This window comes from Coregonus clupeaformis, chromosome 39, assembly GCF_020615455.1.
Source record: "Coregonus clupeaformis isolate EN_2021a chromosome 39, ASM2061545v1, whole genome shotgun sequence".
NCBI classification, from domain to species: domain Eukaryota; kingdom Metazoa; phylum Chordata; class Actinopteri; order Salmoniformes; family Salmonidae; genus Coregonus; species Coregonus clupeaformis.
The window spans coordinates 10464759-10481655 of NC_059230.1; the positions used below are offsets into that span (position 1 = coordinate 10464759).

General features: G+C 43.4%; 1 protein-coding gene across 1 annotated transcript in view; it reads left to right on the forward strand.

Annotated features, from left to right (window-relative positions):
* The window catches only part of LOC123482873 (sialoadhesin-like), a 39112-nt gene extending 25783 nt beyond the window's left edge, over positions 1 to 13329 (forward strand). Inside the window, exons 15-17 of the mRNA XM_045211885.1 lie at positions 8707 to 8949; positions 9270 to 9400; positions 12770 to 13329. Coding sequence (XP_045067820.1) covers positions 8707 to 8949; positions 9270 to 9358 — 332 coding nt within the window. The 3' untranslated portion in view covers positions 9359 to 9400; positions 12770 to 13329. The remainder of the gene's footprint in view (positions 1 to 8706; positions 8950 to 9269; positions 9401 to 12769) is intronic.
* Positions 13330 to 16897: the final 3568 nt, after the last annotated feature.

Genomic DNA, 16897 nt, shown 5'->3' on the forward strand with positions numbered 1-16897 from the left:
TGGTGCAGCTGTATAATTTTTGAGGATCTGAGGACCCATGCCAAATCTTTTTCAGTCTCCTGAGGGGGAATAGGCTTTGTCGTGCCCTCTTCACGACTGTCTTGGTGTGTTTGGACCATGATAGTTCGTTGGTGATGTGGACACCAAGGAACTTGAAGCTCTCAACCTGTTCCACTACAGCCCCGTCGATAAGAATGGGGGCGTGCTCAGTCCTCTTTTTTTTCCTGTAGTCTACAATCATCTCCTTTGTCTTGGTCACGTTGAGGGAGAGGTTGTTATCCTGGCACCACACGGCCAGGTCTCTGACCTCCTCCCTATAGGCTGTCTCATCGTTGTCGGTGATCAGGCCTACCACTGTTGTGTCGTCGGCAAACTTAATGATGGTGTTGGAGTCGTGCCTGGCCATGCAGTCATGGGTGAACAGAGAGTACAGGAGGGGACTGAGCACGCACCCCTGAGGGGCCCCCGTGTTGAGGATCAGTGTGGCAGATGTGTTGTTACCTACCCTTACCACCTGGGTCACTACCGTGCGTAAGGGTCTACCTTCAGGCTCTGTTTTGATGAAAGGTTTCTTTCTGGCACTGGAGCTTTTTGAGCTTTGCTATTGGTCTCTTTCTTTGCTGGCTTTTCTCCCACTTCTTATGGAGACTCTTTGGGTAGGCTCGCTTAATATTAATGGTGCCAGAGATGCGGGAAAGAGGAGTGTGTTGGGTGAATATGTAAAACAAAAAAAAGTACAAGTGTTGTTTCTGCAGGAGACGCATAGCGATGTGGTGAATGAAGTTGATTGGGGGCTCTGGTGGAAAGGGGCAAGTGTGCTGAGCCATGGGACAAATGTTAGTGAAGGGGTGGCAGTCCTTTTTGTACCGGGTCTGTCTGTAAAAATGTGCTCCTCAAAAGAGGTGTGTACGGGTAGACTGCTTGTAGTAAAGGCAGAAATTAACAACAGGGTTTTGTCTTTATAAATGTGTATGCGCCTAACACAGGGAGAGAGGGGGCATCTATTTGGGTGTCTTAGACAGGAACTCTCACAGGTAGCGCCTGAGGAGAGGCTGGTGGTCGGCGGGGACTGGAACTGTACGATGGATTTTACCAAAGACAGAAATGGGGAGGAGCCTCATTCAGGCTCAGTGGGGGTGTTAAGGGACATTATTAATCAGTTTGACCTAGTGGATGTTTGGAGAACTAGACATCCCAACACAAGACAATATACATGGGTGAAGGTCTTTGGGGCTAGGGTGAGTGCAGCCCGGCTTGATCGATTGTACATGTCCAGGAATCAGAGCAATAGGCTGTTGGGCGCTACCATTCTCCCGGTGGGTTTTTCGGATCATCACATAACCATGGCTCGGCTGTCTATTTCACCAGGGCCTCGGCAGGCATCCTATTGGAAGTTTAATGTAAAGCTCTTACAAGATGCCACTTTTTGCTCAGGTTTCCAGACGTTTTGGGAAAGGTGGGGGCAGCGAAGAGAGGAGTATGAGTCTCTGAGTCAATGGTGGGATGTGGGAAAAGTCCAAATTCGGCTTTTCGGCCAACAGTATACAGCTCTGTCATCCTCAGAGGCTAGGAGAGTATTGGGGGAACTCGAACGTAGTATTAGTGAGATGGAGGTGGAGCTGGTGGGGCAAGGCAATGTAGGCCTCCAGGCTAATCTAGCTGATAGTTTTTTACAGGTTAAAGCAAAGGGAGCACTTGTAAGAGCTAGGTTCTCCATGCTCAAGGAGATGGATGCTCCCAGCTCCTCCTCCTTTGGTTTGGAAAGACAGAGCGGTGAAGCCAAGGGTATGCATTGTCTTCGGCTTTCGGATGGGCAGGTGACCTCTGTGGTGGGGGAGATGCGGGAGCGGACTGTGGAGTTTTATACTGAATTGTATAAGGCAGAACTGTGTGATCCTATGTGTGCTCAGGTTTTTTTTTGCCGAACTCCCTAAGCTCTCTCTGGTACAAAGGGATGAAATGGACATTCCCCTGTTGTCCCATGAACTGGCAGAGGCCGTAACCCAGATGTCCCCCGGCCATGCACCGGGGGTCGATGGACTCCCAGTGGAGTTTTATAAAAAATTCTGGGAAATAATTGGACTGGACTTCTTTTGCGTGTTGCGTGAATGCGTCGGGGTAGGAGAGTTGCCGATGAGTTGCCGGCGGTCGGCTCTGACTCTCCTGCCCAAAAAAGGGAACTGGAGGCCTGTGGCATTGCTCTGTGCGGACTACAAGATATTTGCCAAGGTCCTCGCTAACAGACTAAGTCCCATCTGGACTCTATAGTACACAAGGACCAGACATATTGCATACCAGGACGCTTAATCACGGACAACTTGTTCTTAATCAGGGACATGTTGGACTTGTCGAGAAGTTCTAATGTGAACTTTGGAATGGTCTCTTTAGATCAAGAGAAGGCTTTTGATAGAGTGGACCATGAATATCGGTTTAATGTGATGTCTGTGTTTGGGTTTGGGGAAAGTTTTTTTGGCCTATGTGAAGATGTTGTATGCTGGGGCATCATGTATGGTCAAGGTGGGAGGGGGGCTCAGTAGGCCAGTCTGGGTGAGGCGGGGCATTAGACAAGGATGCCCTCTATCAGGGCAGTTATATACACTAGCCATTGAGTCTTTTTTGGGTCTGCTACGCAGGAGACTGCAGGGAGTGTGCTGGACAGGCATAGCAGTGTCAGCGTATGCAGATGACGTTTCTGTGATGGTCAGGGATGGTCAGGATATGCAGGCACTAGAGAATAGTCTGAAGGTGTCCGAGGGAGCTTCGTCAGCTAAGGTAAACAGGGGAAAGAGCAAAGCTCTGTTATGTGGGGCATGGGGGGATAGGGCCCCTCCTTTGCTTCCAGGGGGGTTGCAGTGGGGTTGTGAAGGGCTTAAAATATTGGTGGTGTACCTGGGCTCGGAGAGGTGGGTCAGGAAGAACTGGGAGGGGCTGTCACAGGCAGTGGTGTCAAGACTGGCCAGGTGGAGGTGGCTCCTGTCCCAAGTGTCATATAGAGGGAGGGTGCTGATAATCAACAACCTGGTGGCATCTTCCCTGTGGCATAAACTGGCTGTCCTCAACCCCCCCGCCAGGCTGCTCGCAGACCTGCAACACAAGCTGGTGGATTTTTTAACACTCCGAGCCTGGGGGAGTTTGAGGGGGTGGGAGGTAAAGCCCTCTACAACCTCTGCATTAAGGTAAGGAACATTAGGAGCTTAACAGGAGTGAAGGCACATCAGTGGCAGGGGGCATGTGGGGCGGAGAGTATGGTGGGTTTTAGATGGAGGGGGCTCTACAAACTCCCAGTACCAAAGAGGTCAGGGGACCTCCAGTGGAGGGTTCTACATGGAGCCCTGGACACTAACAGCTGGTTGGCACGGGTTGAACCGGGAGTCAGACAGGGGTGTCCTTTCTGTGTCATGAGTGAAACTGTGATTCATTTGTTTTCTGTGTGCGCCAGGTTAATGCCTTTAATGTCTCAGTTGGAATGTCTGTGTGAGAGGTTGGGGGTGGGTTTTACTGTCGGGATGTTTATAATGGGGTACAGGTATTCAAATAAGGAAAAATGTGTGTTGTTGAATTTTCTGTTTGCTCAGTCAAAGTTGGCTATTTGGATAACAAGGAGGAACAGGGTCAAAGGTGGGGGGATAACAGACCCTTTACTATTATTTAATGGGATGGTCTCTGCACGCCTTAGGGTGGAATTTGAGTTTTATAAAATGATAAAAAGTGTGGAGATGTTTCAAGAGATATGGGCTGTCTGTATAGCTGGGGAAGATGGTCTGGATATACGGTTGTAGAAGTGGTGAGGTTTGGGTCATTGTGATGTGTGGTGGTGTTTTTGTGTCGTGGGGAAGAGGAAAAGGTGAGAGAGTACAGGGCATATTGGTAATTTGTTTATTTTATTTTAGGGGGTGGGGGGTGGGGTGAGGTTTTAATGAAATGAGGATGTACCATTAAAGAAAGACAAAAAGTCAAAAGTCTCTCTCTCTCTCTCTCAATTCAATTCAATAGACTTTATTGACATGGCAAGTTAAATTACTTACATTGTCAAAGTATACACATAACAAAAATGGTGGGACCAACAGCAATAATAATAATAGTAGTAGTGGAAACAGCAACTACAACAACAATATTAATGAGAATAACAATACATTAAAGCAATAGTACTCGACCATCTCAACATGACTGAGAAGACAATAAATATTGGATTTTTTCTTCCTCTTTTATAGTTTCGAATTCTTTGTACTGAATGATAATTTTGGAATATAAAGATTCTCTTAGGTCTCAGTATTTGTCACAGTGTAATAAGAAATGCAGGTCTGTCTCTACCTCTCCCCGGGGGCAGAGTGAGCATAAGCCTGTCCTCTCTGGGCAGCCAGGTTTGCCTGTGACGACCGGTCTCTATAGCCAGACTGTGCTCACTGAGTCTGTACCTAGTCATTGTTTTCCTCAGTTTTCTATCAGTCACAGTGGTCAGATAGTCTGCCACAATGTACTGTCTGTTTAGAGCCAAATAGCATTGAAGTTTACTTTGATTTTTTGTGGTGTTTTTCCAATAGGTGATAGATTTTAATTTTTGCTTTGTGATGATTTGGTTGGGCCAGATTTTCTGAGTGCTGTTTAGTACCATGTAATTTATTGGGCCGTGATGCTTCATGGTTGGGTTCTGCTCTTCTCAGATACACTGTGATTTTACTGTGGTCTGAGAGAGGTGTTAGTGGGCTGACTGTGAAGGCTCTGAGAGACTCTGGGTTGTGGTCGGTGATGAAGTAGTCTACAGTACTGCTGCCAAGGGATGAGCTGTAGGTGTACCTACCAAAAGAGTCCCCTCTTAACCTACCATTGACTATGTACAGACCCAGTGTTCGACAGAGCTTCAGGAGCTGTGCTCCATTTTTGTTTTTCACTTTGTCATAGTTGTTTCTAGGAGGGTATGTGGGGAGGGAAAGGTTGTTGCTTCCCGGTAGGTGTTTATCCCCATGACTGTTAATAGTGTCTAGTTCTTCTGCTGTTCTAGCATTCAGGTCTCCACAGACCAGTACATTGCCTTGGGCCTGAAAGTGACTAATCTCCCCCTCTAGAATGGAGAAACTCTCTTCAATGAAGTAGGGTGACTCTGAGGGGGGAATGTATGTGGCACAGAGGAAGACGTTGTTATCTGTTAAGATAGCCTCCTTGTTGATTTTTAACCAGATAAAGAATTATCCTGTTTTGATCAATTCGATTGAATTAGTTAGTTCAGATTTATACCATATTAGCGTTCCCCCTGAGTCTCTGCCCTGCGTGATTCCTTTTAATTTGGTGGATGGTGTGATTATCTCCCTATAACCTAGTGGACAGCCAGTGGAAACATCACCTCTGCACCATGTTTCCTGTAGTACTACTGTCACGCCCTGGCTCTGGGGACTCTTATATGTTGAGCCAGGGTGTGGATTGTCTACGTGTTATTTTCTATGTTTTGTTCTAGTTCGTGTATTTCTATGTTGGCCAGGGTGGTTCCCAATCAGAGACAGCTGATTCTCGTTGTCTCTGATTGGGAACCATACTTAGGCAGCCTGTTGGCACTAGTTATTTGTGGGATCTTGTTCCGTAAGGTTTGTTTTGGTGTATTAACCTAGGACTTCACGTATCGTTTGGTTTGTTGTTTTGTTCGTGTGGTGTACTACAATAAAATGTGCGCTCACCACGCTGCGCCTTGGTCTTCATCTAACGACGATCGTGACAGAAGATCCCATCATAAAAGGACCAAGCAGCGTGCCAAGCAGGAGGAGTTGGTGATGTCCCAGGAGGGCGAATGGTGGTCTTGGGAGGACATATTCGCGGGCAGAGGGCCCTGGCCAAAGGGGGGGTAGAGAATGGACTCAGCGCTGAGGGGTAGTGGGGACATGGTGCCTGTGGCCTCTGGAGGGTAGAGAATGGACTCAGCGCTGAGGGGGAGTGGGGACGGTGCTTGTGGGCCTCTGGGGGGTAGAGAATGGACTCAGTGCTGAGGGGGAGTGGGGACATGGTGCCTGTGGGCCTCTGGAGGATAGAGAATGGACTCAGCGCTGAGTTGGAGTGGGGACATGGTGCCTGTGGCCTCTGGAGGGTAGAAAATGGACTCAGCGCTGAGGGGGAGTGGGGACATGGTGCCTTTGGGCCTCTGGGGGGTAGAGAATGGACTCAGCGCTGAGGGGGAGTGGGGACATGGTGCCTGTGGCCTCTGGGGGTAGGGAATGGATTCAGCGCTGAGGGGGAGTGGGGACATGGTGCCTGTGGCCTCTGGAGGGTAGAGAATGGACTCAGCGCTGAGGGGGAGTGAGGACATGGTGCCTGTGGGCCTCTGGGGGGGTAGAGAATGGACTCAGCGCTGAGGGGGAGTGGGGACATGGTGGCTGTGGGCCTCTGGAGGGTAGAGAATGGACTCAGTGCTGAGGGGGGGGTGGGGACATGGTGCCTGTGGGCTCTGGAGGGTAGAGAATGGACTCAGTGCTGAGGGGGAGTGGGGACATGGTGCCTGTGGGCTCTGGAGGGTAGAGAATGGACTCAGTGCTGAGGGGGAGTGGGGACATGGTGCCTGTGGCCTCTGGAGGGTAGAGAATGGACTCAATGCTGAGGGGGAGTGGGGACATGGTGCCTGTGGACCTCTGGAGGGTAGAGAATTGACTCAGCGCTGAGGGGGAGTGGGGAAATGGTGCCTGTGGGCCTCTGGAGGGTAGAGAATGGACTCAGCGCTGAGGGGGAGTGGGGACATGGTGCCTGTGGGCTCTGGAGGGTAGAGAATGGACTCAGCGCTGAGGGGGAGTGGGGACATGGTGCCTGTGGGCTCTGGAGGGTAGAGAATGGACTCAGCGCTGAGGGGGAGTGGGGACATGGTGCCTGTGGGCTCTGGAGGGTAGAGAATGGACTCAGCGCTGAGGGGGAGTGGGGACATGGTGCCTGTGGCCTCTGGAGGGTAGAGAATGGACTCAGCGCTGAGGGGGAGTGGGGACATGGTGCCTGTGGGCTCTGGAGGGTAGAGAATGGACTCAGCGCTGAGGGGGAGTGGGGACATGGTGCCTGTGGCCTCTGGAGGGTAGAGAATGGACTCAGCGCTGAGGGGGAGTGGGGACATGGTGCCTGTGGGCTCTGCTGCTACTGCTGCTGCTGCTCTGTTCTGCTGCAGCATTGCCATGGCAACCAGATTTGTTTGTCTGCTGCTGTTGCTAGCTAGCTCCTGTTTAGCTCAAAAACCGGCAAAAAGAGTTAGAAATCTTCACACAAAAAAACAGGAGATATGTTTAAAGTTAGAGTCCGTGCTTCTTTTTGATTTACTCACTCAGTTTGATTGTTTGATGTAGTTGTATTAACTCCCCTTGCTAGGTTTGTGCTAGCTCAATTTTCTGGCTGGCTTGTTAGCCTGCTGGCTAGGTTTTTGTGGTGTAGCTAGCTAGTGAGAGTAAAAACTTCTTAATTTGAGGCGCAAAGTTACTTTTTTCTCTATTCTGATTTAATAGAGTTGTTGTTCATCACTTCTTGTCTTGAATTCTTTTTAGATTTGAGTGTTTATCTCATTCTAAAAACAAAACAACAGAAATATATCAGGAGCTCACGTTGTCTCTCTCTCTCGCTCTCCCTCCCTCTCTCTCTACTATCTTTCCTTCTCTCTCTCTCTCTCTCTCTCTCTCTCTCTCTCTCTCTCTCTCTCTCTCTCTCTCTCTCCTTTTCTCTCTCTCTTTCTCTCATCCTTTTTTCTCTCTCTCTTGCTCTCTCTCTCTCTCTCTGTCTCTCTCTCTCTCTCTCTGTCTCTCTCTCTCTCTCTCTCTCTGTGTCTCTCTCTCTCTCTCTGTCTCTCTCTCTCTCTCTCTCTCTCTCTCTCTCTCTCTCTCTCTGTCTCTCTCTCTCTCTCTCTCTCTCTCTCTCTCTCTCTCTCTCTCTCTCTCTCTCTCTCTCTCTCTCTCTCTTCCAGCCTCTCTGTGTCTGTCCAGACAGATATCTGTTTTATTTTTATATGAGCCTGTCTCTTTGATCTGTGAGATTCATGGGAAGTCTGCTGGATGGAGATAGCTGATGTTATGTTTATATATGATGTTTATATATTATATACAGCTGGTGCTGTGATCCTGGAGAGCCCTGTTTATATATTATATACAGCTGGTGCTGTGATCCTGGAGAGACCTGTTTATATATGATGTTTATATATTATATACAGCTGGTGCTGTGATCCTGGAGAGACCTGTTTATATATGATGTTTATATATTATATACAGCTGGTGCTGTGATCCTGGAGAGACCTGTTTATATATGATGTTTATATATTATATACAGCTGGTGCTGTGATCCTGGAGAAACCTGTTTATATGTGATGTTTATATATTATATACAGCTGGTGCTGTGATCCTGGAGAGACCTGTTTATATATGATGTTTTTATATTATTTACAGCTGGTGCTGTGATCCTGGAGAAACCTGTTTATATATTATATACAGCTGGTGCTGTGATCCTGGAGAGACCTGTTTATATATGATGTTTATATATTATATACAGCTGGTGCTGTGATCCTGGAGAGACCTGTTTATATATTATATACAGCTGGTGCTGTGATCCTGGAGAGACCTGTTTATATATGATGTTTATATATTATATACAGCTGGTGCTGTGATCCTGGAGAGCCCTGTTTATATATGATGTTTATATATTATATACAGCTGGTGCTGTGATCCTGGAGAGACCTGTTTATATATGATGTTTATATATTATATACAGCTGGTGCTGTGATCCTGGAGAGCCCTGCCCTTCCTGTGACTGAGGGAGATTCAGTGACTCTGCGCTGCAGATATCAGGGAACTCCCTCTAACCTCACAGCTGATTTCTACAAAGATGGATCCCTCATCAGGACGGAGACTACAGGAGCGATGACCATCCCTGCAGTATCCAAGTCAGATGAAGGACTCTACAAGTGTACCAACTCTGAAGGAGAATCACCAGAGAGCTGGATGACTTTGACAGGTGAGACATTATATATAATATAATATAATATAATAAATATAATATGCCATTTAGCAGACGCTTTTATCCAAAGCGACTTACAGTCGTGCGTGCATACATTTTTGTGTTTGGGTGGTCCCGGGGATCGAACCCACAACCTTGGCGTTATAAGCGCCGTGCTCTACCAGCTGAGCTACGGCGCTTATATGTAACTAACCATGAAAATTTACTGAACATTTTACATGTATGAACATTATTCTAAATCTGTGTATTTTTCTTGCCATTTCCATCTTTCTCCAGCATCTCCAGTGTTTTAAACTGTTTTCTTTCTCCAACTGCAGTTCCATCTCCAGCAGATCCAGTGTTGTCCATGTCTCTACCCAGGCTGCTGTGTATTGTCTACTGTTGGGGTCTCCCTACCTGTTGGTGACCATCATACTGCTGGTGAAATACTGCAGGAGCAGGACTCAAGGTGAGAGCCTGAGTTTATACAGGATCGCCTCATTCCAACAAAATACCTGCTGTAAATCAGAGTTATATAACTTGGACAATACTGCAGTAACTCTGACTGAGTCATGTTTAAAGTGTTGATAACTAGCTCTGACTGAGTCATGTTTAAAGTGTTGATAACTAGCTCTGACTGAGTCATGTTGTAAAGTGTTGATAACTAGCTCTGATTGAGTCATGTTTAAAGTGTTGATAACTAGCTCTGACTGAGTCATGTTTAAAGTGTTGATAAATAGCTCTGACTGAGTCATGTTTAAAGTGTTGATAACTAGCTCTGACTGAGTCATGTTTAAAGTGTTGATAACTAGCTCTGAATGAGTGATGTTGTAAAGTGTTGATAACTAGCTCTGAATAAGTGATGTTGTAAAGTGTTGATAACTAGCTCTGAATGAGTTATGTTGTAAACTGTTGATAACTAGCTCTGAATGAGTCATGTTGTAAAGTGTTGATAACTAGCTCTGACTGAGTCATGTTTAAAGTGTTGATAACTAGTCCTGACTGAGTCATGTTTAAAGTGTTGATAACTAGCTCTGAATAAGTGATGTTGTAAAGTGTTGATAACTACGTCTGATTGAGTCATGTTTAAAGTGTTGATAACTAGCTCTGACTGAGTCATGTTTAAAGTGTTGATAACTAGCTCTGAATAAGTGATGTTGTAAAGTGTTGATAACTACCTCTGATTGAGTCATGTTTAAAGTGTTGATAACTACCTCTGATTGAGTCATGTTTAAAGTGTTGATAAATAGCTCTGAATGAGTGATGTTGTAAAGTGTTGATAACTAGCTCTGACTGAGTCATGTTTAAAGTGTTGATAACTAGCTCTGAATGTGTGATGTTGTAAAGTGTTGATAACTAGCTCTGAATAAGTGATGTTCTAAAGTGTTGATAACTAGCTCTGAATGAGTTATGTTGTAAACTGTTGATAACTAGCTCTGAATGAGTCATGTTGTAAAGTGTTGATAACTAGCTCTGAATGAGTCATGTTGTAAAGTGTTGATAACTAGCTCTGAATGAGTTATGTTGTAAACTGTTGATAACTAGCTCTGAATGAGTCATGTTGTAAATTGTTGATAACTAGCTCTGAATGAGTCATGTTGTAAAGTGTTGATAACTACCTCTGATTGAGTCATGTTGTAACGTGTTGATAACTAGCTCTGACTGAGTCATGTTTAAAGTGATGATAACTAGCTCTGAATAAGTGATGTTGTAAAGTGTTGATAACTACCTCTGATTGAGTCATGTTTAAAGTGTTGATAACTAGCTCTGACTGAGTCATGTTTAAAGTGTTGATAACTAGCTCTGAATAAGGGATGTTGTAAAGTGTTGATAACTACCTCTGATTGAGTCATGTTTAAAGTGTTGATAACTACCTCCGATTGAGTCATGTTTAAAGTGTTGATAAATAGCTCTGAATGAGTGATGTTGTAAAGTGTTGTAACTAGCTCTGACTGAGTCATGTTTAAAGTGTTGATAACTAGCTCTGAATGAGTGATGTTGTAAAGTGTTGATAACTAGCTCTGAATAAGTGATGTTGTAAAGTGTTGATAACTAGCTCTGAATGAGTTATGTTGTAAACTGTTGATAACTAGCTCTGAATGAGTCATGTTGTAAAGTGTTGATAACTAGCTCTGAATGAGTCATGTTGTAAAGTGTTGATAACTAGCTCTGAATGAGTTATGTTGTAAACTGTTGATAACTAGCTCTGAATGAGTCATGTTGTAAAGTGTTGATAACTAGCTCTGAATGAGTCATGTTGTAAAGTGTTGATAACTACCTCTGATTGAGTCATGTTTTAAAGTGTTGATAACTAGCTCTGACTGAGTCATGTTTAAAGTGTTGATAACTAGCTCTGAATAAGTGATGTTGTAAAGTGTTGATAACTACCTCTGATTGAGTTATGTTTAAAGTGTTGATAACTAGCTCTGACTGAGTCATGTTTAAAGTGTTGATAACTAGCTCTGAATAAGTGATGTTGTAAAGTGTTGATAACAACCTCTGATTGAGTCATGTTTAAAGTGTTGATAAAAAGCTCTGAATGAGTGATGTTGTAAAGTGTTGATAACTAGCTCTGACTGAGTCATGTTTAAAGTGTTGATAAGTAGCTCTGAATGAGTGATGTTGTAAAGTGTTGATAACTAGCTCTGAATAAGTGATGTTGTAAAGTGTTGATAACTAGCTCTGAATGAGTGATGTTGTAAACTGTTGATAACTAGCTCTGAATGAGTCATGTTGTAAAGTGTTGATAACTACCTCTGATTGAGTCATGTTTAAAGTGTTGATAACTACCTCTGATTGAGTCATGTTTAAAGTGTTGATAACTAGCTCTGACTGAGTCATGTTTAAAGTGTTGATAACTAGCTCTGAATAAGTGATGTTGTAAAGTGTTGATAACTACCTCTGATTGAGTCATGTTTAAAGTGTTGATAACTACCTCTGATTGAGTCATGTTTAAAGTGTTGATAAATAGCTCTGAATGAGTTATGTTGTAAAGTGTTGATAACTAGCTCTGACTGAGTCATGTTTAAAGTGTTGATAAGTAGCTCTGAATGAGTGATGTTGTAAAGTGTTGATAACTAGCTCTGAATAAGTGATGTTGTAAAGTGTTGATAACTAGCTCTGAATGAGTGGTGTTGTAAACTGTTGATAACTAGCTCTGAATGAGTCATGTTGTAAAGTGTTGATAACTAGCTCTGAATGAGTCATGTCATTGTCATTGACATAAGGAGTAAATAGCCCTGATATTGATATGGGAGAGCTGGACATAAGGAGTAAATAGCCCTGGTATTGATATGGGAGAGCTGGACATAAGGAGTAAATAGCCCTGGTATTGATATGGGAGAGCTGGACATAAGGAGTAAATAGCCCTGTTATTGATATGGGAGAGCTGGACATGAGGAGTAAATAGCCCTGGTATTGATATGGGAGAGCTGGACATAAGGTGTAAATAGCCCTGGTATTGATATGGGAGAGCTGGACATAAGGAGTAAATAGCCCTGTTATTGATATGGGAGAGCTGGACATGAGGAGTAAATAGCCCTGGTATTGATATGAGAGAGCTGGACATAAGGAGTAAATAGCCCTGGTATTGATATGGGAGAGCTGGACATAAGGAGTAAATAGCCCTGCTATTGATATGGGAGAGCTGGACATAAGGAGTAAATAGCCCTGCTATTGATATGGGAGAGCTGGACATTCATTGGAAATAATTTGATAGGATTCTAAGTAGCACAGTCTTGACTAGTAAATCATCTGATATGATTTCAATTTCTAAGTGGTACTGTATTGGATAAGTAAATACATGACCAATCTGATGAACTACTTCTGTGTTGAACAGGTGATCGTGTTGAAGAAGAGTGAGGCTGAGATCACCTGATCACCATAACAACCATCAGAATGGAACTCATTGGATTCTAATATAGAACTGTGAGACACAATGCTGTATGTTTTTACATTTTACCTCCATTTGATCAAATGTGATATATTAACTGCTAGATGTATTTTTCTTATTTGAATGTGTTTTAATATATTGTGTGTTGTATTATTCATTCAACAGCTGTCCTTTAACATCAGTCATATACTGGTCATATACTGTATAGCATTATGGTTGATACATTGTAAATGCCTTAACTTTTCATGTCTAAACAGATAAACTGATCGGTGTTATGGTTCAGACATTATTGTTACAGGTTCAGTATAATGTTATACCGTTACATGTTACAGAGTTAGAAAACATACAGGAGAGGAGAATTCAATTATTATAATGATTTTCTTTATTTTCCCATTTTGGTCTATAGTAGTTCAGCATTATTTTATTTTATTTAAACATTAAACTAATGTTGCCCTTTTGTTTTATTGTGGTCGTTTTGTGCAAAACCATTATTTTTCAATTAATCATCTAGGGAAGATATTGCTTTTGTCTTTGTAGCATATAGAATGAAATAAATGATTTTCCTCAATCATGTAGCCTGTTTTTTATTTTGTTACTATTATAGAACAGGTGATGAATAAAGAGACATTTTACTATTATAGAGCAGGTGATGAATATAGAGAAATGTTACTATTATAGAGCAGGTGATGAATATAGAGAAATGTTACTATTATAGAGCAGGTGATGAATAAAGAGAAATGCTACTATTATAGAACAGGTGATGAATAAAGAGAAATGTTACTATTATAGAGCAGGTGATGAATAAAGAGAAATGTTACTATTATAGAACAGGTGATGAATAAAGAGAAATGTTACTATTATAGAGCAGGTGATGAATCAATCTCCATACAATACCCCATAATTATGACTGACTGACTCATTATATACCTGGCTTTATATGACTCATTATATACCTGGCTTTATCGACACTTCATCCTCCTGTCTACAGAGCGGAGTATACAGGTTAACCTAATTAATGTCCTCTGTAGCTGTAATACCACAGATAACCAGAGAGGCACCAATACAATGTTGTTCACTAGACTACCTTGTTCCTGTCCTCTGTAGCTGTTATACCACAGAGAACCACAAGAGGGTAGTGTAGCATTCTAATTTGCTCAGTGTTTTTGTTAATTCAATTTGTCAAGTCATTATGTTTTTCTTTTCCCATGATTTAGTTGGGTCTAATTCTGTTGCTGTCCTGGGGCTCTGTTGGGTCCGTTTGTGTTTGTGAACAGAGCCTCAGGACCAGCATGCTTAAGGGACTCTTCTCCAGGTTAATCTCTCTGTAGGTGATGGCTTTTTAATGGAAGGTTTGGGAATCGCTTCCTTTTAGGTGGTTTTTAGGATATTTCTGCAGAATTCTGTAAGCAGAGTCTCAATTTGGTGTTTGTGTAACAATGACGCTGTGAGTCGAGAAGCAGGTGCAGGTGAAACGTTTAATAGAACAACAAACATGAAAGGAGACAGCGTAACCGTGGCGATATAGCATGATCACAGGAACAATACTGACTGAGGATTAAACGTTAGGGAGGGACATATAAAGGGGAGGTAATGAGGAAGGTAATGGAGTCCAGGTGTGAATCATAATGATCTGCAGGTGAGTCATGAGGAAGGTAATGGAGTCCAGGTGTGAATCATAATGATCTGCAGGTGAGTCATGAGGAAGGTAATGGAGTCCAGGTGTGAATCATAATGATCTGCAGGTGAGTCATGAGGAAGGTAATGGAGTCCAGGTGTGAATCATAATGATCTGCAGGTGAGTCATGAGGAAGGTAATGGAGTCCAGGTGTGAATCATAATGATCTGCAGGTGAGTCATGAGGAGGGTAATGGAGTCCAGGTGTGAATCATAATATCTGCAGGTGAGTCATGAGGAAGGTAATGGAGTCCAGGTGTGAATCATAATGATCTGCAGGTGAGTCATGAGGAAGGTAATGGAGTCCAGGTGTGAATCATAATGATCTGCAGGTGAGTCATGAGGAAGGTAATGGAGTCCAGGTGTGAATCATAATGATCTGCAGGTGAGTCATGAGGAAGGTAATGGAGTCCAGGTGTGAATCATAATGATCTGCAGGTGAGTCATGAGGAAGGTAATGGAGTCCAGGTGTGAATCATAATGATCTGCAGGTGAGTCATGAGGAAGGTAATGGAGTCCAGGTGTGAATCATAATGATCTGCAGGTGAGTCATGAGGAAGGTAATGGAGTCCAGGTGTGAATCATAATGATCTGCAGGGTGAGTCATGAGGAAGGTAATGGAGTCCAGGTGTGAATCAGCGTAATGATGAATCCCAGGACCGGTGGTTAGTATTCCAGCGACGTCGCACACCGGAGGGGAGGAGCAGGAGTAGACGTGACAATTTGTCCCATTTAGTAAATTCTTGGTTGGTGAGCGGACCCCAGACCTCACAACTATAAAGGGCAATGGGTTCTTTAACTGATTAAAGTATTTTTAGCCAGATCCTAATTGGTATGCCAAATTGCATGTTCCTTTTGATGGCATAGAAGGCCCTTCTTGCCTTGTCTCTCAGCTTTGTGGAAGTTACCTGTGGCGCTGATATTTCGGCCAAGGTACGTATAGTTTTTTGTGTGCTATAGGGCAACGGTGTCTAGATGGAATTTGTATTTGTGGTCCTGGCAACTGGACCTTTTTGGAACACCATTATTTTTGTCTGACTGAGATTTACGATCAGGGCCCAGGTCTGACAGAATCTGTGCAGAAGATCTAGGTGCTGCTGTAGGCCCTCCTTGGTTGGGGACAGAAGCACCAGATCAACAGCAAACAGTAGATATTTGACTTCAGATTCTAGTAGGGTGAGGCCGGGTGCTGCAAACTCTTCTAGTGCCCTCACCAATTCGTTGATATATACAGTACCAGTCAAAAGTTTGGACACACCAACTCATTCAATAATTTTTCTTTATTTTTACAATTTTCAACATTGTAGAATAATAGTGAAGACATCAAAACTATGAAATAACACATATGGAATCATGTAGTAACCAAAAAAGTGTTAAACAAATCAAAATATATGCTATATTTTAGACTCTTCAAAGTACTATTATAGAGCAAATGTTACTATTGGCCTCCACAATCACTCGACCTCAACCCAATTGAGATGGTTTGGGATGAGTCGGACCGCAGAGTGAAGGAAAAGCAGCCAACAAGTGCTCAGCATATGTGGGAACTCCTTCAAGACTGTTGGAAAAGCTTTCCAGGTGAAGCTGGTTCAGAGTGTGCAAAGCTGCCTGTCTCTCTCTTCTCTCTAGACCCCCTTCTTCTGTCAATATAGATTTTATAATGCCGTATATTTTCCCCCCAAAACTACTTTCCATCAATTTGTATAGCAGGCCCTCATGCCATATTGAGTTAAAAGCTTTTTTGAAGTCAACAAAGCATGAGAAGACTTTGCCTTTGTTTTGTTTGTTTTTCAATTAGGGTGTGCAGCGTGAATACGTGGTCTGTCGTATGGTAATTTGGTAAAAAGCCAATTTGACTTTTGCTCAGTACATTGTTTTCACTGAGGAAATGATAATGCCGAGCCCTCTCTCTCTCTCTCTCTCCCTGTCTCTCTCTTTCTCTCTCTTTTTCTCTCTTTCTCTCTCTTTCTCTCGTTCTCTATCTCTGAACCTCCCTGTCTCTCTCTTTTTGTCTCACTTCTTTCTGTCTCTCTCTTCTCTCTAGGCCCCCTGCTTCTGTCACACACAACTTTCACACCTCTCAGTCCTTCTCAGCAGAGAGTAAGTATAGATGGGTAGAGAGGAGAGGTGGGGGTGGGGTGGGGTGGGGTGGGGTGGGGTGGGGGGGGTGGACAGGCTACAAGTCACTAGAGTTTAGAGAGAGTTAGTGATCAACACGTTGAGATGGAACGCACATGTCTTCTACTCTGTGAGTTTAATATTATCTATATGGTTTAATATCTATATGGTTTAATATCTATATAGTTTAATATCTATATAGTTTAATATCTACATTGTTTAATATCTATATAGTTTAATATCTACATGGTGTAATATATATATGGTTTAATAATTGTATGG